The sequence below is a fragment of the Grammomys surdaster genome, unplaced genomic scaffold (assembly GCF_004785775.1).
Source record: "Grammomys surdaster isolate TR1022 unplaced genomic scaffold, NIH_TR_1.0 125876, whole genome shotgun sequence".
Lineage (NCBI taxonomy): Eukaryota > Metazoa > Chordata > Mammalia > Rodentia > Muridae > Grammomys > Grammomys surdaster.
Window position 1 is genome coordinate 795,855 of NW_021620701.1, and position 27,319 is coordinate 823,173.

The 27,319-nt window shown below is 45.0% G+C and overlaps 1 protein-coding gene across 1 annotated transcript in view; it reads left to right on the plus strand.

Moving 5' to 3' along the window:
• Map1b (microtubule associated protein 1B) overlaps positions 1 to 22,757 on the plus strand; it is a 96,583-nt gene extending 73,826 nt beyond the window's left edge. Inside the window, exons 4-7 of the mRNA XM_028790198.1 lie at positions 1,032 to 1,172; positions 8,548 to 15,037; positions 16,818 to 17,056; positions 18,297 to 22,757. Of these exons, the coding sequence (XP_028646031.1) occupies positions 1,032 to 1,172; positions 8,548 to 15,037; positions 16,818 to 17,056; positions 18,297 to 18,452 (7,026 nt within the window). The 3' untranslated portion in view covers positions 18,453 to 22,757. The remainder of the gene's footprint in view (positions 1 to 1,031; positions 1,173 to 8,547; positions 15,038 to 16,817; positions 17,057 to 18,296) is intronic.
• Positions 22,758 to 27,319: the final 4,562 nt, after the last annotated feature.

A 27,319-nucleotide genomic window follows, 5' to 3' on the forward strand; every position in this document is an offset into this window, starting at 1 on the left:
ATAATCGGGCCTGTTTTGACCTACTTCTGGCTGCAACAGCTCTGACAATCCAATGAGGCATGAAGTCACAGAAAACACCGAGGTGGCACTTTCTGTCACCTAAAAGCTGGAGGGCTAGTGTGTGCCCAGGGAGACTGTCTAGCTGTGAGACAGGAATGGGGGAACAAAAAAAGCTTTTTTTTGTATCAAGCTAGTCTGTGGACCGTGTGAGCCTGAGACAAGTACTTTGGTATGCATGCTTTTCCATGAGTGGCCTGTGGGGTTCTTGGGCAGGGGTCATGGCCTCTTTATTTAGTTTTGAATTTTTCCTGGTGCAGAGCATGACACAGGGCACGTAGTGTGTGCTAAACATTCATGAACCGGGTTCAGAACCTTGGCGCTGAGGGTGGTGCTCCTGCGTAGTACCGCTGGCTCCTGGCCACGGAAAATTCAGCAAAGGTTCTTTAGCACAAGTTATTTTCAATTCAGTCGCTCAGGGGTCGCCTTTTCTTTTGTTCAGTGTCAAGCACCTTGCTGCAAGCTCTGGAGTCTGCATTTGTCATGGTGTGCTTGCTCTGTAAGGACTGGAAGGAAGGAATCCTGAGTAGGAACCTGGAGTGGCATATCCTCAAGTCTCTCCTGGCCTCAGAGGCTACATGTAGGCTGCAGGCTGCTAGTAGATACTTTTATAACAGCTGTCCAACAAATGCTTGCCAGCTGCCAAGACCGCTGTAAAAAGAGGAGGAAACTCAGGGGAGAAAGTCAGCAACCACTGCTGTTTGGGGTTGAAGCAAAACTCTAAGATGGTATACACCAGCACACTAATAACCTCAATGATTAATTTTAAGAATAATTCCTACAGACAGGCTCTGTCCAACACTCCCTACCCCCCCCCCACCCCAGCTGAAGTAATTAGACACTTGAAATGAATGCATTTGGTTGGTATTAATCTTCAGACTCTGTCATAGTGCCTGGGACTGGGGGCAGCGGTTGGGGGCGGGCAGCTCTTGTTCCTCACCCCTCACTTATTCTGTGCCTGTGTTGTATTTCAGGTGCGTTTGATGATCACTGACGCCGCCCGCCATAAACTGCTGGTGCTTACCGGACAGTGCTTTGAAAACACTGGAGAGCTCATTCTCCAGTCTGGCTCTTTCTCCTTCCAGAACTTCATAGAGATTTTCACCGATCAAGAGGTGGGTTCCACACAGCATGTCTGGGCTACTGTTTGGATGCATGGGGAAGGTAGTAGGAGGAGCCCCTTTGAAATAAGCAAAACTATGATCGAAATTGCTTAGGCCTGGACTAGATCACTATTACGATTGAGGGATGATTAGAACCTCGGCCACTGTACCAGAGGAGATATTGGTGGGCAGTGTGAGCAAATTTGAATGATCAATATTTAATTTCTCTTACTTCTAATGACGGGACCCTGTATTTAGAGAGAGGCTGTATGAGAAGCTGTGGGTGGACTGAGGTATGCACTTCTGAGAGTTACTGCAGCCGTTAGGTCTGTCTTCTGAGATGGCAGCCTTGGTATCTCGCATGCTGGGAAGGGCCATCCATATGACTCCCAGCATTCAGTCTTCCTCAGCCCCACACTTCACAGAGAGGTCTCTGTGGCTTGACCTCTCAGCAAACTGTCCAGCTTCATTTGGGTTCACCTGGAGGCTGCAGGAAAACCCTGGAGAGATAACACAACAGTTTCCCCTCTCCACACACAGATCAGGGAGATAGCAAGGAAGTGTGGAAAGGGACATTTTTATCCAGTGTGTGGAGCTCCAGTTCTTTCAGAGGGTGTGAGGTCATCTGTACCTGGAGGCAAATAGCACCAGCTCACCAGAGTGAGAAAGATCTCTCACTGGCAAGTGGCTCCTTGCTCAGAGGCCTCTGGGCTCACTCACAGCTGGCCTGTCTTCCCACTTTAAGGCGGAAGCTTGCCTGTATCTGTCTCTCAAGCTGTGCTTCCTCTTCCCCGAGGGCTGAGCCAAATGCTCTGTTCTATCACAGCCGCATTGCTCAATTGCCCTGAAATGCCAGAGAAAGAACTATGATTTTTTTCCCCTGGTGGGATGGCTGGGAAATTGTCGAAAAGTCCCTAAAATAGATTTTTCAAGATCTGTTCATAGGTCATGTGCTATAAACAGGTACTTGGGCTTTTGTCTGGCATTTCAGATGTCAGCATCTTGTCCCATCTTGTCATGTTGTCTTGGCCAATGTCATGCTGAGCGGTCAAGTGACAAGGCTGGTAAGACCGGCTCAGCCCTCAGCCTTTGGCTCATTTGCATGCATGATGGCGCCTTCCTGCATTCCTGTACAGTTCTGCAGTTCCTTTCTGGAGTTTTCCTTCTGGCCACATCATAGGTTTGTGTTTTTGCCATGAAACCAAACAAAGGAAATGTGTAAGGAAACATATTTTTATCATCGCCAAGACTCTACATAAGAAGGTATCATGTGCCAGTCATCTGGGCCCCAAGTAATCCACTCTTTGAGAATGAGGAATGGTTTTATGAAGTTTCCACTTAAATCACTTTTAAAAGTCATGGCAATGGAGATTTTGTACAGTGGACTGTGCACGTGCCCAGCTTTATCACTAATTATGAAGAAAAAGAAAGCCTTATCTGAAGAATGCACGTTCTGTAGAAGGGGAAACTTCTCCAGGGTTTGTAATCATAAACGTGGGTTCTGAGTAGTTTGCATGTTATTTCATCTGCCAACCACGACAGATGCCATGGATGGTCATATTCTCCTCTCCTACCTCACCTTCTCCAGAGGAAGTCATACTCAGTGCATGAGAAAGGCTCTCCACAATTTTCTCTAATAGACTAGATCATTGGTATCAGGGTGGCAGGGAGAGGGTGGAATTCATGCATCCGCCCCTGCTAAACCAGAAGAACTCAGCCTGTGTTTCTTTTACCTAAACATTGAAGAAAGGATGCTACACAGCTAAATTGGATTGAAAATGACTAGACTAGGGTCTGGAGAGGTGGTTCAGTGGTTAAGAGCACCAGCTATTCTTCCAGAGACCCAGGTTTGATTCCTAGCACCAACATGGCAACTCACAACTTTCTGTGACTCCAGTGTCAGGGGACCCAACAACTTCTTGCCTCCAAGGGCATTGGATACACATACTACACAGACAGACAGACATGGAGGCAAAATTAATAAAAATGTTTTAAAATCACTAGCTAGAGTAGACCAATGGATACTCATATTTGGAGCTATGGTTACCTACTGTTGCCTTGGAAGCAGTCTTGCAGAATGACTCACTTGAGGTCATTTGCTGTTGAGTCTTGCTCCGTTTGTCCAACCCTGGAAACATACTAGTCAATTAAAAAGGAATTAGAAAACATAACGTTAGAAAACCAAACATTTCTAAGAACATTTTCAACCTTTCCATGGAAAAGGCTTTTCTTTCTGTTTCATCATATCTTCAAGAAGGGACTTTAACCCCAAGTTCACTACAGCATCCTTTTCCCCCCATCCCCTAGAGTAAGTATCTTCTGTTTTCTTCTTAGCTATCTATTAAACGCAAAAGGCCCTGTGTGTTCCCTGTCACAGTAGGTGTAGAGAATATCCAAGCTGTCAGAACTTGTCATTCTTTGACACCTTGGAATTATCAAACAGGTGGAACCCAGAGCTAAGAAACTTTGAGTTGATGATAGATACCCATTTGTAATCCATTTACATTCTATGGGTATTTAAAGCCCAGAAGACAGGTGCTTTACTCTAGAGAGAAAGCATTAAGAAAAACTCTAGAGGTTGAAGTCAAAGAGAAGGGTCCAGAAAGTAGGACTTGTTTCTGGAATTTTGTTTGTTTAATCAAGTTTCTCTAAAGTTTCACAATTCGGGAAGGAGAAGATATAGCTCAGTGGTAGAATACTTGCCTGGCATTCCCAAGACCTTGATTTTGACAACCAGCATCAACACACACAGGGCGGGGGTTGGGGGGGAATAAATACAAATAAATAAATACAACTTGTTAGACGTCCTGTACTAACCTAGACCTCATTTTCCAGAAATCATCTGACCAGATTAGTGTCACCAGAGTCAGCAACTTGAGCGGTTCTCAGTCCAGTTAATAAATAAGTCTAAAAGCTTCAAATTTTCTCCAAGCATGATTAGGTGTCAGTGGAGAAGAGGTACAGCCTTGAGGCATTCTGCAAATTAACATAATATGGAGAAAAAAGGAAATCCACTATTAATAAACCTTTTAAGTATTGTACTTCAGTAGAGGACGGAGCCAGTAAGGGACCTTCAAGTTTAAGCTTCTTTGGCTTCATATAAATCCGTTTGATTGTCAATTAAAATCCCCCAGGTTTTCCATGGATATTGTTGTTAAGCTGCGTCTTCCAAGCCCGTCCTTATCTGCTGGCTGTTGAGCCTGACATTTAAATCTTTAGAATGCCACCCTATTGGCAGTTGCCTTGCCATTATGTCCTAAGTCCAAAGCTTTCCTAAACACTTTAGCTCTACCGTCCCATACTCCCCCACTCCTCTCGTTTTGAAGCCATGCACAGCTTTGACAAGCATGTCTGTTCCATTTTTATCCCAGTCAGTACTCATCAGCAGAGAAATGAACTTGGAGTAGCCTACTGCAGATGTTCCTCCTGGTTGACACTAAGTACCACCACTGCCTATAATTCCATGTAATTCTACAATCACACAGTTCCAAGTCACTGTTATGGGTCTTTCCAAAGCCCAGAGACACTCTGTCTACAGTGTTTCCTCTTCAGCTAAGCAGGTCATTCAATCAAAAAGGAAAATGTAGTTAGAAAAAGTCCATGGCTTATAATTTGTTTTGTTAATATCTCCAGTAAAGCCATTTATTTCTGTATCTTCCTTCCTCTTTCAGTGTGCCTGAATTTAATCAGGAAAGACAATTAACAAAAGAGACAATCTTATCCCAAAGTAGTATTACTCCCACTCATGTCCACCATCCATCTTTGTGAGAACCATGGTAACAGCCTTTGTTTGATAAGCATCGGCAGGCACTTGCCACTGCTACAGGAAGACAACATGTATTGAATTGTCCAAAATTAGTCTAGTATAGCCTAGTGTACTGTGCCTGGTTATACATAGGGGAAACAAAGATAACAAAACTTTCATTTTAATAGGGTTTTCTGTGTGGCTGCTGTTACTATGAACATGGCTTCCCAGTTCATTTGGAAGCAGCCCCAGTTTCAAAGAACTAGACATAATACTACTACTCACTACTCCTCACTACTGCCAGTATTGTCAAGCCTTACTGGTCTCTCCATTCACTGCTGAGGTGTGGATTGAACATCACCATGGACTGGGTATCTTAAGATACCTGTTGCTCTTGACTTCTGTCCTCATCCTGATGCTTATCTCACAGGCCTAGAGTTGCACTATGGGAAAACACAGGGGCTTTAGTTCTGTTGGGTAGCCCCAAGAATGTTGTGATAGCCTTCCTATCTCCTAGCCTATCCCATCTTGTCTCCATAACTGGCTCACTCCAACTCTTGCCTTTGTGCTTCTGTCTTGTTGTGTACAGCATGCTGACAGTTTCCAGAGTGATTAAATTTTCTGTGTCTGGATAGAGAATTGTCCAGCAGTGCTGGAGGCTTGCTTTTCTGGTCTCCTTAAATCGTAGTTTTCTATGTAGTAATGGCTCCTGGTTGTCGTTTATGCTCCCTGACTTACTCAGATTTTTTTAGTCATTTTCAGCATTTCATTGGAACTCTCTGAAGACAGTAAAGAGGTAGAAAGTAGGATAATATTTCTCAAGTCTTCTTACTTTCTCCTTGAATTAGGTGACTATGTATTCCATTTAAAAGGATAACGGTTAGGAGCTGGAGAGATGGCTCAGCAGTTAAAAGAACTGGATGCTCTTCCAGAGGAGTAGAGTTTTGTTCCCAACACTCACTTGATGGTCCACAACCATCCTGATACATTTTCTGCCCTTCAAAAGCACCAGGCATATGAGTACTGCCCATACAGGCAAAACACTCCCACACATAAAACAAAATAAATAAATCTTAAAAAGCCATTTTAAGTTAGTGACGGAATGATCCCAGATGCACACAGATAGATTAGACCTTCAGTTTACTTTAGCTCAACTAGACTGGATCTCAGAGATTAAAATGAACTGAACTTAGCTTTAAATTTTTGTTGTGAAAGTCGTGGCAGTTTGGATTATCCTTGGTTTGCCACCCCACGATGCACAGAATGAGTAGTTCTTGTGCTCTGTGTGAAAGTTAGGAATGCGCAAGCCCACCATGTTGAAATTGTGGTGAGGAGGGTCTATGCCAATTATTGGGCAAGAAATCATATTTTAAAATAAATAGATAAAATGTAGTAGGAAATCATTTAAAGGACCAATGAGATGGGTAAAGATACTTTTACTACCATGCATGTCAACCTGCATTTGACGCCCCATTCCCCAGAACCCACACATTATAAAGAACCAACTTCAGCAAGTTGCCCTCTGACCTCCACACACATACACCATGACATATACATGCCCAACAAATAAATAAATAGGTAAGTAAGTACGTGCAATAAGAATAAAACCTTATTCATCTTTGCTTTGGCAAATAATCTGAACAAAGTTTCCCTAAGGAGATGGTTATAAGAAATATTTTATTCAGTGATTCCCTTTACCCCCATGGATGTTTGCCACTTGCTGTTTTAGTTTTCTTAGTTCTCAAAACATGAGTTGACATTTAACTGGTTTATGGAAGATGATTAAGTCAGAGGAAAATGGCACACAGCATTCTTATTTTGGTATTTTGTGACATCAATTTATGATGGATAGTCTAACAGAACAAAAATGGCTGCTCCCCTGCAATCTACTATAGGAAATCATCGTGGGTTCTGTACATTGTCTTTGCATACATACCCTCACAGCCATAGCCTTGGAATGGAGTGTTCTGGAACTCAATGAGACTAGAAGCCAAGGGTAAGGGTTCGGAGGCAGTGCCTCAGGAATGGACATTTGTTTTGGCCCTGAATCATCTACATCACAATGCAGGCCCTTGAACCTCTGAGCTGATGTGTGCAATCTGCTGAAACAGAAGTTTGGGGCTTATGACATGGTTTACCTTTGCTGAGTCAAGACAGATAAAAACACACAGCCCTGATATTGGAAAGGAAAACTTTCTGTAAACCATACGTGCTGTTTTGGTCCCGATTCGGTTTTCCGTATTTTCTTCCATGGGAAGTACTAAAGGGCATATTGAAAAAAATGTTTATGCCAAATGAGATCTAATTCAGTCGCAGTCAGTTTGTCCCCTGTCCATTGAGATCATATAGAGAGCTGAACGGTTCACCTTGGAATTATTTATTTTTATTTTTTCACCTTAGAGTTAAACTTACACAGAGGAGTGAACATAGCCACTGGTTTGCCCAGCCACTTTGTTGTCAGGGCTTCGTCAGGAGCATTTGTATTTGCAGAGGGTCTGCTAGGCCAGTCACAGAGTGAGCGTTGGTGCAGTTGTAGCAGTGGACAACCAATAACTACCTGCCTCCCAGAGGGAAAAACAAAACCCACTGCACTTTTTATTCCTGTGTCTACTGAATTCTGAAAGGAGAAACAAGACATACCTGGTTTCCTCAGATGTACTGATCTAGCCCTTTTTTGACAAGTCCAATGAGTTAAGAGAAGCAAAGGCTTTATTTATTTTTTGTTGGTTCTTTGAGAATTTTGTACAATGTATTTTGACCATATTCATTCACTCCTATAATTCCTCCCACATCTGTCCCCTCTCCCTACCAATTAACCTTTTATCCTCTTTTTCATTTAAACAAATAAACAAACCCACCTTCTCCAGTTTATGCTGCCCATATATTCTTGGATATATGACCTTCCACTGGGTGTGGTCAATTTAGTAAGGGGCCACACCCTTAAGGAGAACTAGCTATCCCTTTTCTAGCAGCTATCAATTGCCAACAGCACTTTAGCTAGTGGTGAGACTTCATATCCACCTTCTTCTCCATGCTGGCTTTTTGTCTGACTTGAGCTAAAGGAAAGGATTCTAACCCATGATGAAATGATGGATAGCTGTTCTCCTGGGATTGTCTAGTATTTGTTAAAGGGCATCTTTGATGGCAAACACCCAGAGACAATATTCAAGTTATTTTATAACTTTTATGATATAAACACCAGTCACCCAGATGGTCCCTAGTTTTGGAACTGGAACAGGGTTCCTGGGCAAGGACCCTAGAGCAGAGGCCTCGAGGTAGCAGAGGGTATATGTGGGGACTCAGAATAGAGGCTGTCTACCTTCAAGTTTCTAAATATTTTAATCAGAACCATGGCCAAGTAATGGTCAGGTTTTTGTTTGTTTGTTTGTTTGTTTGTTTATGGTTTTGTTTATTTGTTTCTGAGACTGGTTTTCTCTGTGTAGCCCTGGCTGTCCTGGAACTTGCTCTGTAGATGAGGCTGGCCTCAAACTCACAGAGAACTACTTGCATTTGCCTCCCGAGTGCTGGGGTCAAGTCCTGTGTAAAGTCAGTGATCCTACAATAACTAGCAATGATGGAGATGATAAGCCAATGATGACATCACTTATTCTTTTTTCCCTTTCTTTCTCTTTGCAAATCCAGATTGGGGAGCTCTTGAGCACCACCCACCCTGCCAACAAAGCTAGCCTCACCCTCTTCTGCCCGGAGGAGGGAGACTGGAAGAACTCCAACCTTGACAGACACAATCTTCAAGACTTCATCAACATTAAGCTCAACTCAGCTTCTATCTTGCCAGAAATGGAGGGACTTTCTGAGTTCACTGAGTATCTCTCAGAGTCTGTAGAAGTCCCCTCTCCCTTTGACATCCTGGAGCCCCCGACCTCGGGCGGATTTCTGAAGCTCTCCAAGCCTTGCTGTTACATTTTTCCAGGGGGCCGTGGGGACTCGGCCCTGTTTGCAGTGAATGGATTCAATATGCTCATTAACGGAGGATCAGAGAGAAAATCTTGCTTCTGGAAGCTCATTCGGCACTTGGACCGTGTGGACTCCATCCTGCTCACCCACATTGGGGATGACAACTTGCCTGGTATCAATAGCATGCTACAGCGCAAGATTGCAGAGCTGGAAGAGGAGCGGTCCCAGGGCTCTACCAGCAACAGTGACTGGATGAAAAACCTCATCTCCCCTGACTTGGGGGTTGTGTTTCTCAATGTACCTGAAAATCTGAAAAATCCAGAACCCAATATCAAGATGAAGAGAAGCATCGAAGAAGCATGCTTCACCCTCCAGTATCTAAACAAACTGTCCATGAAACCAGAGCCTTTATTTAGAAGTGTAGGCAATACCATTGAGCCTGTCATCCTCTTCCAGAAAATGGGAGTAGGTAAACTTGAGATGTACGTGCTCAACCCAATCAAAAGCAGCAAGGAAATGCAGTATTTCATGCAACAGTGGACTGGCACCAACAAAGACAAGGCCGAACTAATCCTGCCCAATGGTCAAGAAGTAGATATCCCAATTTCCTATCTCACTTCAGTCTCATCTTTGATTGTGTGGCATCCAGCCAACCCTGCTGAGAAAATCATTCGGGTTCTGTTTCCTGGAAACAGCACCCAGTACAACATCCTAGAAGGACTTGAAAAACTCAAACATCTAGACTTCCTAAAGCAGCCACTGGCCACCCAAAAAGATCTCACTGGCCAGGTGCCCACCCCTCCAGTGAAACAGGTCAAACTGAAACAGCGGGCTGACAGCCGAGAAAGTCTGAAGCCAGCCACAAAATCACCTTCCAGTAAATCAGTGAGGAAGGAGTCCAAAGAGGAAGCCCCTGAAGTCACAAAAGCTAGTCAAGTGGAGAAAACACCCAAAGTTGAAAGCAAAGAGAAAGTGATAGTGAAAAAAGATAAGCCTGTCAAGACAGAAAGTAAGCCTTCAGTGACGGAAAAGGAGGTGGCCAGCAAAGAGGAGCAGTCCCCAGTAAAAGCTGAGGTGGCTGAGAAGCAAGCCACTGAGAGCAAACCCAAAGTCACCAAAGAGAAAGTGGTCAAAAAGGAAATAAAGACAAAACCTGAAGAAAAGAAAGAGGAAAAGCCCAAGAAAGAAGTGGCTAAAAAGGAAGACAAGACGCCCCTCAAGAAAGACGAGAAGCCAAAAAAAGAAGATGTGAAGAAGGAGATCAAGAAAGAAATCAAAAAAGATGAGAAAAAGGAGCTGAAGAAAGAGGTGAAGAAGGAGACGCCTCTGAAGGATGCCAAGAAGGAGGTGAAGAAAGATGAAAAGAAAGAAGCTAAAAAGGAAGATAAGGAACCCAAAAAGGAAATCAAGAAGATCTCCAAAGACGTAAAGAAATCAACTCCTCTGTCAGACACAAAGAAGCCAGCTGCATTAAAACCAAAAGTAGCAAAGAAAGAAGAGTCCGCCAAGAAGGAGCCTACTGCTGCTGGGAAACTCAAGGACAAGGGGAAGGTCAAAGTCATTAAAAAGGACAGTAAGGCCACAGAAGCAGCTGCCACAGCTGTTGGCACTGCTGCCACCACAGCTGCTGCAGTGGCAGCAGCTGGAATAGCGGCCAGTGGTCCTGCCAAAGAACTTGAAGCTGAGAGGTCCCTTATGTCATCCCCTGAGGATCTGACCAAGGACTTCGAGGAGCTAAAGGCTGAGGAGATTGATGTGGCCAAGGACATCAAGCCTCAGCTGGAGCTCATTGAAGACGAAGAGAAACTGAAGGAAACAGAGCCAGAAGAAGCCTACGTCATCCAGAAAGAGACAGAAGTCAGCAAAGGTTCTGCTGAGTCACCTGATGAGGGGATCACCACCACCGAGGGGGAGGGAGAGTGTGAGCAAACCCCTGAGGAGCTGGAGCCAGTTGAGAAGCAGGGCGTGGATGACATTGAGAAGTTTGAAGATGAAGGAGCTGGTTTTGAAGAATCCTCAGAGACCGGAGACTACGAAGAGAAGGCAGAAACTGAGGAGGCTGAGGAGCCTGAAGAGGATGGGGAAGACAATGTGAGCGGAAGTGCCTCTAAGCACAGCCCCACAGAAGATGACGAAAGTGCAAAGGCTGAGGCAGACGTACACATCAAGGAGAAGAGGGAGTCTGTGGCCAGTGGTGACGACCGGGCAGAAGAAGACATGGATGAAGTGCTTGAGAAAGGAGACGCTGAACAATCTGAGGAGGAGGGTGAAGAGGAGGACAAAGCAGAGGATGCCAGAGAGGAAGACTATGAGCCCGACAGAACTGAGACTGAAGATTATGTGATGGCTGTGGCTGACAAGGCCGCAGAGGCTGGAGTCACTGAGGAGCAATATGGATTCTTGGGCACACCGGTCAAGCAACCTGGAGTGCAGTCTCCTGGCCGAGAACCTGCATCTTCAATTCATGATGAGACCCTACCTGGAGGCTCCGAGAGTGAGGCCACTGCTTCAGATGAGGAGAATCGGGAAGACCAGCCCGAGGAATTCACTGCCACCTCTGGATATACTCAGTCTACCATTGAGATATCTAGTGAGCCTACTCCAATGGATGAGATGTCTACCCCTCGGGACGTGATGAGTGACGAGACCAACAATGAGGAGACAGAGTCCCCATCTCAAGAGTTTGTAAACATTACCAAATACGAGTCTTCACTGTATTCTCAGGAGTACTCCAAACCTGCTGCTGCATCATTCAACGGATTGTCAGATGGCTCAAAAACAGATGCCACTGACGGTAAGGACTACAACGCCTCTGCCTCCACCATATCACCACCTTCGTCCATGGAAGAAGACAAATTCAGCAAGTCTGCTCTTCGTGATGCTTACTGCACAGAAGAGAAAGAAGTGAGAGCCAGTGCCGAGTTGGATATCAAAGATGTTTCAGATGAGAGGCTTAGCCCAGCCAAGAGTCCATCCCTGAGTTCTTCTCCACTATCACCCATAGAGAAGACTCCCCTGGGTGAACGGAGTGTGAATTTCTCTCTGACACCCAATGAGATTAAAGTCTCTGCAGAGGGAGAGCCAACGTCAGTGTCCCCTGGAGTGACCCAAGCAGTGGTTGAAGAACATTGTGCCAGTCCCGAGGAGAAGACCTTGGAAGTAGTCTCGCCATCTCAGTCTGTGACAGGCAGTGCTGGCCACACGCCCTACTACCAATCTCCCACCGATGAGAAGACCAGTCACCTACCTACAGAAGTCACTGAAAAGCCACAGGCAGTTCCAGTGAGCTTTGAATTCAGTGAGGCCAAAGATGAGAATGAGAGAGCATCCATAAGCCCCATGGATGAGCCTGTGCCTGACTCAGAGTCTCCTATTGAGAAAGTTCTGTCTCCTTTACGCAGTCCTCCCCTTATTGGATCTGAGTCTGCATATGAAGACTTCCTAAGTGCTGATAGCAATGCTCTTGGCAGACGTTCGGAAAGCCCCTTTGAAGGGAAGAATGGAAAGCAAGGCTTCCCAGACAAAGAAAGCCCAGTTTCTGACCTGACTTCCACTGGACTTTACCAAGACAAACAAGAAGAGAAAAGCACAGGCTTCATACCCATAAAGGAAGACTTTGGTCCAGAAAAGAAAACCAATGATGTTGAAATCATGAGTTCTCAATCAGCTCTGGCTTTGGATGAAAGGAAATTGGGAGGAGATGTATCTCCAACACAAATAGATGTCAGTCAGTTTGGCTCTTTCAAAGAAGACACCAAGATGTCCATTTCAGAAGGCACTGTCTCAGACAAGTCAGCCACGCCTGTAGATGAGGGTGTGGCAGAAGACACCTACTCTCACATGGAGGGTGTGGCCTCAGTCTCCACTGCCTCTGTGGCTACAAGCTCATTCCCAGAGCCAACCACAGATGACGTGTCTCCTTCTCTGCATGCTGAAGTGGGCTCTCCACATTCCACAGAGGTTGACGACTCCCTGTCGGTTTCTGTGGTGCAAACACCTACCACTTTCCAGGAAACAGAAATGTCTCCATCTAAAGAAGAGTGCCCAAGGCCAATGTCAATTTCTCCTCCAGACTTCTCTCCTAAGACAGCCAAATCTAGGACACCAGTTCAAGACCACCGATCCGAACAATCTTCGATGTCTATTGAATTTGGCCAGGAATCCCCTGAGCATTCTCTTGCTATGGACTTTAGTCGACAGTCTCCAGATCACCCCACTGTGGGTGCTAGTATGCTTCACATCACTGAAAATGGGCCAACTGAAGTGGACTATAGTCCCTCTGATATTCAGGACTCTAGTTTGTCACATAAGATCCCTCCGACAGAAGAGCCATCCTACACCCAGGATAATGATCTGTCTGAGCTCATCTCTGTGTCTCAGGTGGAGGCTTCCCCATCCACCTCTTCTGCTCACACTCCTTCTCAGATAGCCTCTCCTCTTCAGGAAGATGCTCTCTCTGATGTTGTTCCTCCCCGAGAGATGTCTTTATATGCATCACTTGCATCCGAGAATGTGCAGAGTCTGGAAGGAGAGAAACTCTCTCCAAAATCTGATATTTCTCCACTCACTCCACAAGAGTCCTCACCTTTATATTCACCTGGCTTTTCAGATTCTACCTCTGCAGCAAAAGAGAGTGCGGCAGCTCACCAAACCTCCTCTTCCCCACCGATAGATGCAGCAACGGCAGAGCCCTATGGCTTCCGCTCCTCAGTGTTATTTGATACAATGCAACATCATCTGGCCTTGAATAGAGATTTGACTACGTCTAGTGTGGAGAAGGACAGCGGAGGGAAGACACCCGGTGACTTTAGCTATGCCTACCAAAAGCCCGAGAACACCACTGGATCCCCAGATGAAGAAGATTATGACTATGAATCTCGCGAGAAAACCATCCGGACCCACGATGTGGGTGATTACTACTATGAGAAGACAGAGAGAACCATAAAATCCCCATGTGACAGTGGGTACTCCTATGAAACCATTGAGAAGACCATCAAGACCCCAGAAGATGGTGGCTACGCCTGTGAAATTACCGAGAAAACCACCCGGACCCCTGAAGAGGGTGGGTATTCCTATGAGATCAGTGAGAAGATGACACGGACCCCTGAAGTAAGTGGCTACACCTATGAAAAGACCGAGAGGTCCAGAAGGCTCCTGGATGACATTAGCAATGGCTACGATGACACTGAGGATGGTGGCCACACACTTGGTGACTGTAGCTACTCCTACGAAACCACTGAGAAAATTACCAGCTTCCCTGAGTCTGAGAGCTACTCCTATGAGGCAACTACAAAAACGACCCGGAGTCCAGACACCTCTGCATACTGTTACGAGACCATGGAGAAGATCACCAAGACCCCACAGGCATCCACGTACTCCTATGAGACCCCAGACCGATGCTACACTACAGAAAAGAAGTCCCCCTCAGAGGCTCGCCAGGATGTTGATTTGTGTCTGGTGTCCTCCTGTGAATTCAAGCATCCCAAGACCGAGCTCTCGCCTTCCTTCATTAATCCAAGTCCTCTTGAGTGGTTTGCTGGTGAAGAGCCCACGGAAGAATCCGAGAAGCCCCTCACTCAGTCCGGAGGAGCCCCCCCACCTTCAGGAGGAAAACAACAGGGCAGACAATGCGACGAAACTCCACCCACCTCAGTCAGTGAGTCAGCCCCATCCCAGACGGACTCTGATGTCCCCCCAGAGACGGAAGAGTGCCCCTCCATCACAGCCGATGCCAATATTGATTCTGAAGATGAGTCAGAAACCATCCCCACAGACAAAACCGTCACATACAAACACATGGACCCACCTCCAGCCCCCATGCAAGACCGAAGCCCTTCTCCTCGCCACCCTGATGTGTCCATGGTGGACCCAGAGGCCTTGGCTCTTGACCAGAACCTAGGCAAGTCTCTGAAGAAGGACCTGAAGGAGAAGACCAAGACCAAGAAACCAGGCACAAAGACCAAGTCCTCTTCACCTGTCAAAAAGGGTGATGGGAAGTCTAAGCCTTCAGCAGCTTCCCCCAAACCAGGAGCCTTGAAGGAATCCTCTGACAAGGTATCCAGAGTGGCTTCTCCCAAGAAGAAAGAGTCCTCGGAAAAAGCTACAAAGACCACCACCACTCCTGAGGTCAAAGCGACACGTGGAGAAGAGAAGGACAAGGAGACTAAGAACGCAGCCAATGCCTCTGCATCCAAATCAGTGAAGACTGCAACAGCAGGTAGGTGGGGTGACTCGAAAGCCTGTCTACCTCTGTTTGTCTTCTTGCTGGGAAGACCAGAAAGCGTGGACCGATGTTCTACCTTTCCTCCGCCTTCCTCTTTCAATTAAAGGTTCACCTCCTGTCCTAGTGTGGCTTAGAGATAGCAGAGTATGTGGCCCGTGCTGGTGGGATCTATCTGGTGGGATTGCTAGGTTAGTGGCATTCTGGATAGCTGCTGCAAGCCTCTCGCAAACCTTTTTAATGACCTTAAAGATCACATCGGGGTAATAGGTCAGGAGCTCCCAAAGGCCTATGACAAACCAGAGGTTCCCTGGCAAACCTAGAATTTTGTCTAGGCCCAATATTTATTTCTTCTGTAAAATTTTAAAAATAGTCATATTTGAAAAAAAGAAAAAAAAACCTGTCATTTAGGCAATATATGCCCATTGAAACATCTGTTGTGTTTTCTTACCTGCTCGAGAACAGTGTAATTCCAGTTGACAAATAACTGTCGAGTAGAAAAAGAGGAAAACATTAAAGCTGTTTCTCCTTCCTACCTATAGCCTTGCTAGCACAGTGATTTTTCAGACTCCTGCTCAACAGGAGCTAATTAGAAAGTCTGATGGTTCCTGACTTGCCTCTGGTACCCAGCGGTCTGATGGTTCCTGACTTGCCTCTGGTACCCAGCGGTCTCCATTCCTTAGGGATGACTTGAGACTTTTATTTTGTTTTGTGAGATAGGTTCTTGCCATTTCCAAAACTGTTGGAAACTATTTCCCAGCTCTAGCCCCAAATTTCTTAAACATGTTCCCCCTGTAGCTCAAGTCGTTAACGCACATAGCAGTGTTTTATTTTTAAATCAAACATTCTAGCATGAGCCAATCCCAAGACACACTAGTGTGATACGTGCTGACGCAATGGTAGAAAATTATGCGAAACCTTAATTCATAATTCAGCTCTTCTGTTTCTACAATAGTGATGTGTTTAAGACACCGTCCACTGCATTGCACAGTAGGACAGCAACACAGTGTGCAGCAGACACACTGTGGGACCAGAACCAGGGCTGCCGTGTGGCTGTGTGAGCCAGGCTGCAAGCATGACCACAAACCCCGTGCATCGTGACATCCGATTTTAAATGAATTTTAATGGGTGATCAGAAATTTCTTACTGTTGAAAAACATATCGGTCCATTCATGTTTATTGTTCAGCTCCACATAGCATCAGGATCCACAGGTTGAGACTCCATCTTATAGAGCTTTGTAAACTAAAATATACATTAGTAGATCCTTTGGATGAAGAGTACTAGTTTATTTAATCCCCCCCCCTTTTTTTTTCTTTTGGTTTTCTGGAGACAGGGTTTCTTTATGTAACAGCTCCAGCTGTCCTGGAACTCACTTTGTAGACCACCCTGGCCTTGAACTCACAGAGATCCATCTGCCTCTGCTTCCCAAGTGCTGGGATTAAAGACATGCACCACTACCACCTGGAACTAATTCCCTTTTTTAAAAACAAAACAAAACAAAAAAAACAAAAACAAGGTCCAGGAAACTCTTTTTATTTCCTAATGGGTTGTCTGCGAAGGGATGTGACTCGTTCTCAGTGTCCTATTGAGATGATAAAGAAGCGTGGTATAATTTCTCCTAGTGTTAATTTCCTAGTGTTTGAGGCCCTATATGGGATGCCAGGGAACTGGGACTCCTACCATCCTTTCCAAGCCCCAGAGGCCCCAGCTGGGGATCCGTGGATGTGTCTGTGTCTTCACACTGCTATGGCCCTTGCTTTGTCTTTGTTACCAAAGGGTCAGGATCCACTAAGACGGCCAAGTCGTCCGCCGTGCCTCCAGGCCTCCCCGTGTACCTGGACCTATGCTATATTCCCAACCACAGCAGCAGTAAGAACGTTGATGTCGAGTTCTTCAAGAGAGTGAGGTCATCTTACTACGTGGTGAGTGGGAACGACCCTGCCGCGGAGGAGCCCAGCCGGGCTGTCCTGGATGCCTTGCTGGAAGGGAAGGCTCAGTGGGGAAGCAACATGCAGGTAAGAACATGAGGCTCATGTCTGAGCTGCACTTGAGCTAGTTCTAGAGGCAAAGGGAAAGAAGCGTGTTTAGACAGGCGTCTCTGTGATGGCGGACCCACGTGTGGTGCCTGTTGCATGTGAAATATAGCAGTGAAGTCTTCAACTGATCTTTTCCAGGAACTACAACCAAGCTGTAAAAATTAAAAGGTTTTTTTTTTTCCTCATTGAGAGAAGGAGTTGGAGCCTAGAATCTAAATCAGCTAGGAATTTGCAGTTCATATAAAAGTTCAAATAAAAGGTCAGTTTAACATACAGAAGATAGCCCAAGGTGACATTCTTGACAGGTTCACTAGTGGCAGTGGAGGCAGTCCAATGCATTGATAAAATAACCTAAAATGAATTGCTGTCCCTACCCCTGCTGCTCCCCCCCCCCATTCTGAGTATTGTATGTATGAATCAAAGTTGTCCCGAGCCTGTGGAATTGCTACTAAGGAATTGTCTTTTCTCATTTGTATTTCAGCAGTAGACTAAAGCTAGGAACATAGTCACTGTGCAAGGTATGTGAGGATCGAGTCTCCAGGTGGAATTCTAGAGTGGTGCCATTGTCTCTCAGGGTATTAGTAAGCTCCGGCCCCTCAGGGCTGGCTAAAAACCATCCAGTCTCCATGTTTGTACTGGGCTCTGATCACTGGTTATCTGATTTATGGTTTCGCAGCCTGTGCTCACATCTTCCATGAGATTGCTTTCTAGTACTTCCACAGTATTCACATGAGAAGTACTGATTAGTCCTCCACTCCAACAGCCCACAGTCTATGTTTTCAGGCCAACGGGTAAGCTTCTGAGGGTTTGAGCTACAGTATAAAACCTCTTACATTCAGTATGGAGTGTAGTCTGTACAACATATGCCCCATGCTAATGGAAACATGAGAAATGATACCTAACCCAGATAGTTCTCAACACTACTGCATTCAGAAACCATCGGTGAAATTTACATGAATGAACTACAAGTTCCTAGGTGAGTCAGATTCTAGGCTCCAACTCCTCCTCTCAGTGACCCCCCCCAAAAAAAATAAATAATTGAAAAAAAAACCTTCTAATTTTTACAGCTTGGTTGGAAACTTCATTGGCAATTTCCAGGGAAAACAGCATTTTTTTCTTTTGTTCCCTTTTGCTAGTGATCCAACAGACACCTGGTTCTGTTTTTACTCCTGGCATCTATCCCTGCTGCTCTTTGAACATCTTTTCTCTTCCTCTGTAGGTGACTCTGATCCCAACACATGACTCCGAGGTGATGAGGGAGTGGTACCAGGAGACCCATGAGAAGCAGCAGGACCTCAACATCATGGTCTTAGCAAGCAGTAGTACAGTGGTCATGCAAGACGAGTCCTTCCCTGCATGCAAGATAGAACTGTAGAAACCACAGCCGGCCCTCACCACAGGATTTGAACTGTGTTTCCAGAAATTCTTGAATTTGAAACTACCTTTTCTAAAACGTCCATTCATCTAATTAAGTCACTGAACAATTACCTGCCAGATGCTATACTGTGTCACGGTGATGCAAGTCACCGCTCAATTTTTGCCGACCGCTAAGGGAAGTAACCATATTCCCACAATAGATTTCAAGTTACTGCAGAATTACCTACCCCCCGTTCATCTCTGCTGAACATTCGGAAGCCATGCACTCGCGCACCCAACTGACTTCTGCTAGGTATTGGCATTTATCGTAGAGAGAGAAAGAGAGAGGGAAAGAGAGTCAGCGGGAGGGGAGGGAGAGAAGTGAGAGAGAGGGACAAAGAGACTGCAGGAGAGAGAGAGAGAGAGTGAGAGAGGAAGAATCGGAAAGAAAAAGGATGCAAGAGACAAAGGTGGAGAGTTCTGATGAGATGCCCAGGGAGAGGGAGTGGGCAGGATGGGGCATAGAGAAGACACCAGCAATTAGGTCTGCATTTCTCAGACCACAGCTATTCTGTGGTCTACACAGGTGGAGTTTTCCATTATCATCAGAGTCATCAGAAAGAGTCTTAATCTCCTAAAGCATGTTTCTAAAGAACAGAAAGAAAGAAGCCTGTTACGAGGGCATGAGATTTTTCACGCCTTAATTCATATGCCTTTGCTATAAAGGCTGCACACGGCATAATGTAGCAAGTGTAGACCGGACAAGCGAGTGACTTGAGCCCCATTCAGAACTCTCAGACTTTTCAAACACACGAGTAGGTTGATCTAAGGCATGCTCCCAGCATTTGTCTACCTAAGTCCACACCAAGTCAACCTGCATGCAGCAACACCCAAGTCCACCCCAGTTAACTGAAGCAAATACCAAAGCAGTTGGGAGTACACACGGGAGACATTTTGCCTTAGGAAGTGACTTGAATGTACAAAGATACCCGATGCACTTATTTTTTAATGTGAGACAGCAAGTTTTTAAAGCATCCATGTAGGATTGTAGATACTCCAGGTAAAGGAGCATGTGGGGAGGGAAAGTACCAGAAGCTCATCTGATTGGCCCAATGGTTTAGTGCAGAGTCATGCTTGGTGAACATCACCACTTCTGATGAACCCGTGGCCACTCAGCCAATTAAGTTGCACCTTTCTTAGCTTCTTTAATGCTTCAAGTTCAAGACTGAAATGGCTTCTATGATCAGAACCAGGAAGACAGTGAATCTTACGGTGGAAGAGGTTCTCAGCAAGTGTATAGTATCTGCCTTCCTTTGTCTTACATTGGCTATTTTAATTTTCCATTAATTTCAACACATGGGAACACATGTACAGAAGTTGTTTGTTTTTGTTTTTGTTTTTAGCTACGTGAGGACTTTTCATAGATGAACTTTTTAACAAATGTTTTCATTTACAGGAAAAAGCAAAGAAAAATTTGAAGCAATGGTCTTTTTTTAATTATTATTTTAAGTGTTTTTGTAAGACAAAAATTGAAGTTTTTTGAGGTTCTGGCAAGATTTGAAGTCTGATATTGAAGTTGTGATATTTATTTAAAAACCTGTCACTACCGGAAACGGTGGTACCTCCCTTCGACTCTCATACCGTGAAAGTGTGAGTCTGTGCTTTTTGGGAGTGAGTAGGAGGCAGGGTAGGCTACTGTTCAGGGTATCACCCAGTGTTATCCCCTCCTCCTTTCAAGATTATTCACCATGAGGTAAAGGAGCCAAGTTCAGAAGCACCCCAGCACCAGTTTGCTTGGGGGTTTTCTTTTCTGGAAAACATTCAGTGAAAGAAATAATAGATTGAAAACAAATGAATTCTCAACTCCTATGTTCACCATGTAGAGAGTTCAACATAACGTCCGTCGCTGTCATCACTGAACCACAGACTTGAGACGACAGATCATGAGGAAAACTTTCGCCAAGTTTCAAGCAGCAGATCCGTGTACCAGGGTTCAGAGGTGGCAAACCTCTCAGTGACAGCTGTGCTGTGCTCGGTCACACTACGTCTTCTGCAGATCTACGGGGTAGTGAACAAGGACCTCATTTTATTTTCTATGTTAGTTATTTATTTCAAAATTGACATTTTAGTTTATTTTCGTCTGTGAAGTATCTGTTTCGCACTGCTATTTACTCTGAGGGTTTAAACAATATTTCTCCAGGGTTCCCTCACTGAGGACCCATGCAGTCTACTTAATGCTGTGAATCACATTTCCCAAATGTTTAATTTTTTAAAGAAAGTTAATATTCTATTTTTGTTAGGTGTCTCTAGGAATGCAGCTTTTATTTATTATCCTATTTCTTTCAAACCCGTAAAAGTGACACATTAAAGGTACAAAAACGTCCTATCTGATGGAAAAGTCATTGTGATGAAAACGGACTTCATTGACTGTAAGCTCCTCTGCTTCTCATGTCATCAGACAAGCTGAATACACACAAGCTAGTGACTTAATGGTAGCTGTTGGGTTGGTCCACGTAATGCACACAAAGAGAAACAGTTTCTAGCCTTCTTGCCAAATCCAGACCTCTGGTTGACTTTTCTTTCATAGAAGATGGAGAGTTATTTTCCAGTTTTCTAGCTTAAATTTATTTAGCCTTTATATTATTTTGTTTAAAAAAATATAAATACCTTAGAAGAGCCATAGCCAGCCTTCAGTTGTAACCACTCGACCCCATACTTCTTATTGTTTTTAGAGAGTCTAATGGGGAAAATACTTTTCAAAACTGTCACTGATCCACTGGCTCTGATTCCTACACAATCTGACAGCACCCTCCTGCACCCCCTGTCCTCCATGATGGCTACAGAGCCGAGGACACCAGGGTAAAGTCCATTTGCTTTATGGGTGGTTCCTGACCTCCCAGGCACCTCTCCTACCTGTGTGGCTAATCTGATCTTGCTAGTTCCATACATACACAATTAGTTTAGAGGTAGCCACCACAATGGACTGCGTACATTTGTGGTGAGAGCTTAAAACCGACACAGACTTCGAGAAGATTTGTGCATACGATTCTTAATCCAATTGTATAGATTGAATATTTGAGTGGAAGGCGTTTCCACCCTGTTTAAATGATGGAATTCTATTGAGCTAGCACTCCTGATCATGACCTTTTTGGTAGTGTTTGTAAACAAAATTCTACAGAGACTAAATCTTAGAGATAATCCTCCATTTCAATTTTAACTAATTCTGTCCTCTTTTTCCAAACCCCGACCCCCATGCATGCTTTCTCAGTCTTGTGATGGGACTGGACACAGTGACCGACCCCTCGCCCCAAACACCATTTTCCATGGAATTCAAAAGAAAAAAATTTTTTTCTTAACGTTACATTATCATAGTGAATGGTTTCCCCAGTGTATATGAATGTTTTAAGTGTTTCCAATAGCTTATGAAATTTAGGAGCTTTCTAATACTCATTTTATAAATTTAATCATTTGCTAATGGAAATTTTACCACCTCCCATTTCTGTTACAAATCTTAGCTCCTGGAGCGGCGCTACAATTCCAGAGTTGTTTTCCTGCACCTCCTCTGTCATTTGTCATAGGAGGTCCCTGCTTGGCAATGACATTTGTGAGTTAGGACAATGACCTTCCTTCTCTTCTTCTTCTTCTTTTTTTTTCCTTTCATACTTCAGATTTAGGAGAAAACGATTCTGTTTCCACGTGAGAGGAACTGTAAGCTTTTATCATTTAACCAGCTGAACAACACACCAAAAGCAGCCCAGGGGTGAGCACCGCTTTGGTAGCAATTAGGTTTTATTCCTCTGGTATTAAAACTATTCACTATTTCAAAGAAAACAAAAACCAAAACCGGGACTTTATGAATTCATTTCAAAGGCAGCATCAAAAACTGAAAAGGAAGGAAAACAACAGCTAATAATCGGCTTCTCCGCAGTGTGGAGCTCCCGAAACTGGAGCCCTGGAGAAGTGGCTCTGCCGCCCGCCCGCATTGCCACGGTCCTTGCTTTCCCGCATGCGCCTGCAGGCAGCGTGCAGTCGTAAGCCCGGCTGTGGAGAAGCTCGCTCTCTCTCTCGTTCTGAATGGTGTTTGTGTCGGTCTGAAGCTGTGTATGGTATTATGTCTTATCCTGCATCACTTCCATCCTATCCAGTCATATCTAATGTAGAAAAATTAGTTTCCAGTGAAAGTAATATGTAGTGCTTTTATGATATTTGTGTGCAATATCCCCTCTTCTATCGAGGATATTTGATGTAAAGGAAAAAAAAAACAGAAACTCAGTTCCACAATAAAATACAAAGTGGCAAAAGTTCACTCGTGTGTTGAGACATCTTTGGCTCCTTTGTCATTTGGCCTTAGCCTCCAGGATCACGTGTTTCATGGTGGGCTCCCTGGCTATGAGTGATCAGCCAAGAGGGCCCCAGCTGATTTTTGCAACTTATTTTCCGTGTCTTTTATAGTCAAGCCAATAGCTCCTCAGGGGAGGGACTGTGTGCCCACAAGAAAGAGACTTCTGAACACGATGTTTGTAACCAAGTGGGCATTTGATGGCTGATGAGCCACACCCTGGAGGCACGCACCCCAGCAGTGACCTAGCATACGGGGAGAACCTTCATGTCGTAGACTGTCCTTAGGGTGTTTTAAGGATTAATATTTTGAACTCTGGAGATGAAGGGGGGGAGGAGCAAATGCTTTTCTACCATTAGGTAATCAAAAGACAGTTTCTTTTTATAAATCTTATATAGATTTTCTCCACAGCCCTTGATTCATAATTTAAATCTCATAATGGAATTTATTTCCAGATGTGTTTGACAAGAATAAACTCCCTGTTTTCTGAACATGTCAAGGGCAGATCTGGAATCTAATGTGTGTACCCCTCTCAATAAGCACATGACATAAGTAATGACCTTGCTTAAAGTAAATATTTAAACATATTTTATTGACATGGTCTGAGGAGCATTGCCACAATTATTTTTTCTTAACTTCCTCAATATTGCACAGGCAAAAGCATCTTGGGCCATAAGCAAAAGCCAAATCAGAGTGGGAAAAGGTTATTTTTGAGCTCAGAAGTTGCTAGACTACAAGGCAAGCTTCTAGGTTTACACTGTTGGAGAGCCTTCCTCATGGCCCTCGTTTATAAAGTGGGATTTTACAATATTTATCATTGTCAGTTCACGTTCACATCACATTTTCTGCTGCTATGATTCACTAAAGCCAAAGCTGAGGCCACTTCAGACGTGAGTTACCTCTTCTCAGCCACACCCAGTCAGGATATTGTCCACAGAATCCCACGCCCCCTCACTCCCGTGGTCAATGCAACAGCATCTTCATTTGAGAACTCTAGACTTCTAGCCTAGTTACACATGGGCGGAACATTCGTGTAAGTCACCATTTGCCCATTTCCTTGAGGAATCGTGTTCAGAAAGAATAGTGATGTTCCTGCTATGTGTATTTCATATGCATATTCAGTCAGAAAAGAAAACCTCTACTGCCCTCCTAGTTTAATCTCTATCACTTCAGGAAGTCCCATGGGTACCCTGGCCATAGGTCTTAGCCAAGGGTTCTGAACTATTAATATTTTGGACTAGGGGGTTCTTGGGGTACGTGACAGTACACTCTCCTGTGCCCTCTGAGATATTTAACAGCATTCCTGGCCTCTATTCAGGAGATCCCAATAGCAGCCCCTCAGCTGAGTGTCAAAAATACCAACAAACATTTCTAAAAGTGCCCTGGAGGGAAATTATTCGGGGTGGGGGGATAAGCACAGCCTTGAGTTTACCCCAGGCTCCCATAGAGAGCTGCCACAGGCGATGGGTGGGTCTCGCTCTCACACCTAGGGCTGTGGTAATATGCCAGGAGGAGGTTAGCAGTGTCACTAGCCAGTGAAGGAATGGGGTTCATACATATGTTCTTGACTGCCATGCCCCTTGGTGAAAGCTCTGGTACACACTGGACTCATAGAGCGTCCGCAGCAGGACTGAGACCACCCTGCCCCCACTTCATTGAGCATTCCCTGTTGGTTTTCCCTGTGGAACTTTTTCCCTCTTTATGTGCCTTCTTGGGGGTCACTTCATCGAAGTCCTTGCCTTCTAGCGCGCGCGCGCGCGCGCGCGCGGGGGGGTGTGTGTGTGTGTGTGTGTGTGTGTGTGTGTGTGTTTGCATGCAGGTGGGTGCATCCGTGCATGCGTGTCCTGCCAGTTCTGATCGGACTTGACTCCGGCCCTCCAGCCCACCGAGAGAGGCTTCAGTGCTTCAGCACTTTTCTAAGATCTCCTTTTTTTGTCGTGTGAAGCACAGCTGTAAGAATTCTCACCACGTTCTTAGGGATTACATACAACAATGCTTGTAAAGCGTTTAATATGCCACTTGGCTATGAACAATCGATAAATGCAAGCTTTTGCTGGGAAAGTGGTGCAGGTGTCTAGCGTCTTCACCTCCTAGTTGTCTGCTTGGAGACAGATAAGTAGGATACAATTGAGTCAGTGATAATTCTGATATGTCCTCCCTTTCCATAAAACACCTATCTGACAAAATTCACTCGGTCTGAATCACCCACAGAGGTTTCCTTGTGGGGCATTCTCTTGAGAGAATGATACAGCCCGGTACCCAGACTTTCAATCTTAGAGAAAATGTTCCTCAATAAATAAATATAAGTGCTTTCCTCACACTGATGACTGTTCTCTGGATACAGTAATTGAAAAGGTAAGAGCCCCTGTCTTTGTAGAATCTAAAGTCCAGTGCCACTGATGAGTTCAGGGAATTCATTCAGAATAAAATGGGGAGGGGTTAACACTCCAAGGGGTGTGGCAAACTCACCCTGAGGATAGTTCATAAGAACCTAGAGGAACAAGGGTGGGTCCCTGGGTTCAACCCCATGGCAGCGGGGAGCAGGGTCAGGAGGAAATCAAAATGAATATTCTCTTTTGTTCAGTGGTTCCATTTGGTTCAAAATGGTACCCATTTCTCTGGTGCTCATATGTGCTATCTCAGTATTTACGAGGCAGAGGATGGGTGATCATGAGCATATGGCTAGCCTGAGCTACATAACAAAACTGCCTTACCTACCAAACCAGTCAGAAGAGCCCAGAGATAGGGAAGAGCCACGCAGAGCAGAACTGAAACCCCTAACCCACTTTTTCTGGTATGCCAGGAACTACAGACTCAGTTTCAGGAAAATGGGCCTGTTAGAGTAGTGCACACATCACAGGAAGCCAGGAGACCCAGCAGAGGGTCACAGTCCACAGAGGCAGAGGAAGCATAGCACTCAGAGCCATCAGAATGTCGCAGGGATAGAGTCCCAGCCTCAGGTCCCCGGCATTGGTTATGAGGAAGAGCCTTGAGCATCTCTGGGCATCAGCAGCAGGTGGGGACAGCCCTTGGAGGGTGTGTCTCTGCCAGGCTCACTTCCACATCCTGTGTTCTTTCTCAGGCACACCTGCCTACACCTCAACCTGTGACTGCACCCACACCCGGGTGACCCAAATGACATAGGCGTCTAAAAATGAGCCTTATACACAGTAGTGAAGGATTCCTCAATGGGCATCATACAGCTGCAGTAGAAAAAATTTAAAAATAGCACACTGTGTTATCAGTATTGAAAGCAAAACCAGGAGGCAGTCAGAGCTGGAGGTTTTCAGTCAAGGTAAAAAGGAGCTAAAATCTGTTCACTTTTCAAGGCCACCGGCGATTTCTTACAACCTTGGGTTGGCCCAATGGTGCAGTGGGTAGAGTGTCTGCTATGCAAGCATGGAGACCTGAGTCACAATCTAAGTCACTCAATAAGATCTACATCTGTGACTCCAGTGGTGTGTGTGTGTGTGTGTGTGTGCGTATGTGTGTGGCAGAGAGAGAGTGAGAGAGCGAGAGAGCGAGAGAGCGAGAGAGCGAGAGCGAGAGAGCGAGAGAGAGAGAGCGAGAGAGAGAGAGAGAGAGAGCGAGAGAGAGAGAGAGAAAGAGAGAATCCTCAATGCTTTGAATTCAATGGCCAGCCTAACTGAATTGATATTCAGTGAGAGAGCATGACTGACAGCTTCTGGTTTCCACATGCACATGTGTGCACACACACATGAAGGAGAACATATGGCATATACCCACACTCACAATCTGCAATTGTCCCACTGTATCAGATATCTATAGCCTGGTAAATGGCATTTAAACACAAGGCCAAGGTTGGTGCCAACAAAGCCCTAAGGAGAGGACATAAAGCACTTGTATTTCCCTGTTTTTTTGTTTGTTTGTTTGTTTGTTTGGTTGGTTGGTTTTGTTTTTTTTTTTGTTTTTTTGGTTTTTTTTGGTTTTTTTGTAAGGTGAATAGGTTATATGTTGCGGGAGATATGTAACACCAGCGGCATTCAATCTGGCTTTTCTTAATCAGCCACCATGTTCCCAACTAGCCTAGGTCTGCCGCCATGAGCTAGCAGCGGAGTGCTCTTGCTGCTGCCGTGGCTCAGGTGGCCAGAGACACTGGCTCTGCCACCCACAAGATCCCAGTGTGGGAGATGGCTCTGCCAATCTTCCACACTGTCTCCACAAAGCTGGGCTGTGCCCAGACCATCCCATCATTCACGCGGGCTCGGTAGGAAATGAGACTCTAGTGCTTAAATATTAATCAATCAAAGGCTTTATATGTTTGGTAATGCTCAATAACAATATGCCCGTACAATTAGAGGTGTTTTCCAATTAACTAACCTAAATATAAGTTGTTACCCAGGACTGCTCTCCATACCTGTGTGGCTCTCCATCCTCTTACATCTCTGACCTCGCTCCTCCTCTTCCTCCCCCTCTTCCTCTCCTTACTCCTCCTCTTCCTTTCCTATCTTAGCTCCTCCCTTCCCGCTACAGTTATAGGCTCTAATAGGTTTAGCCCACTCTGCTCATTTTCATTCAATTTAAAA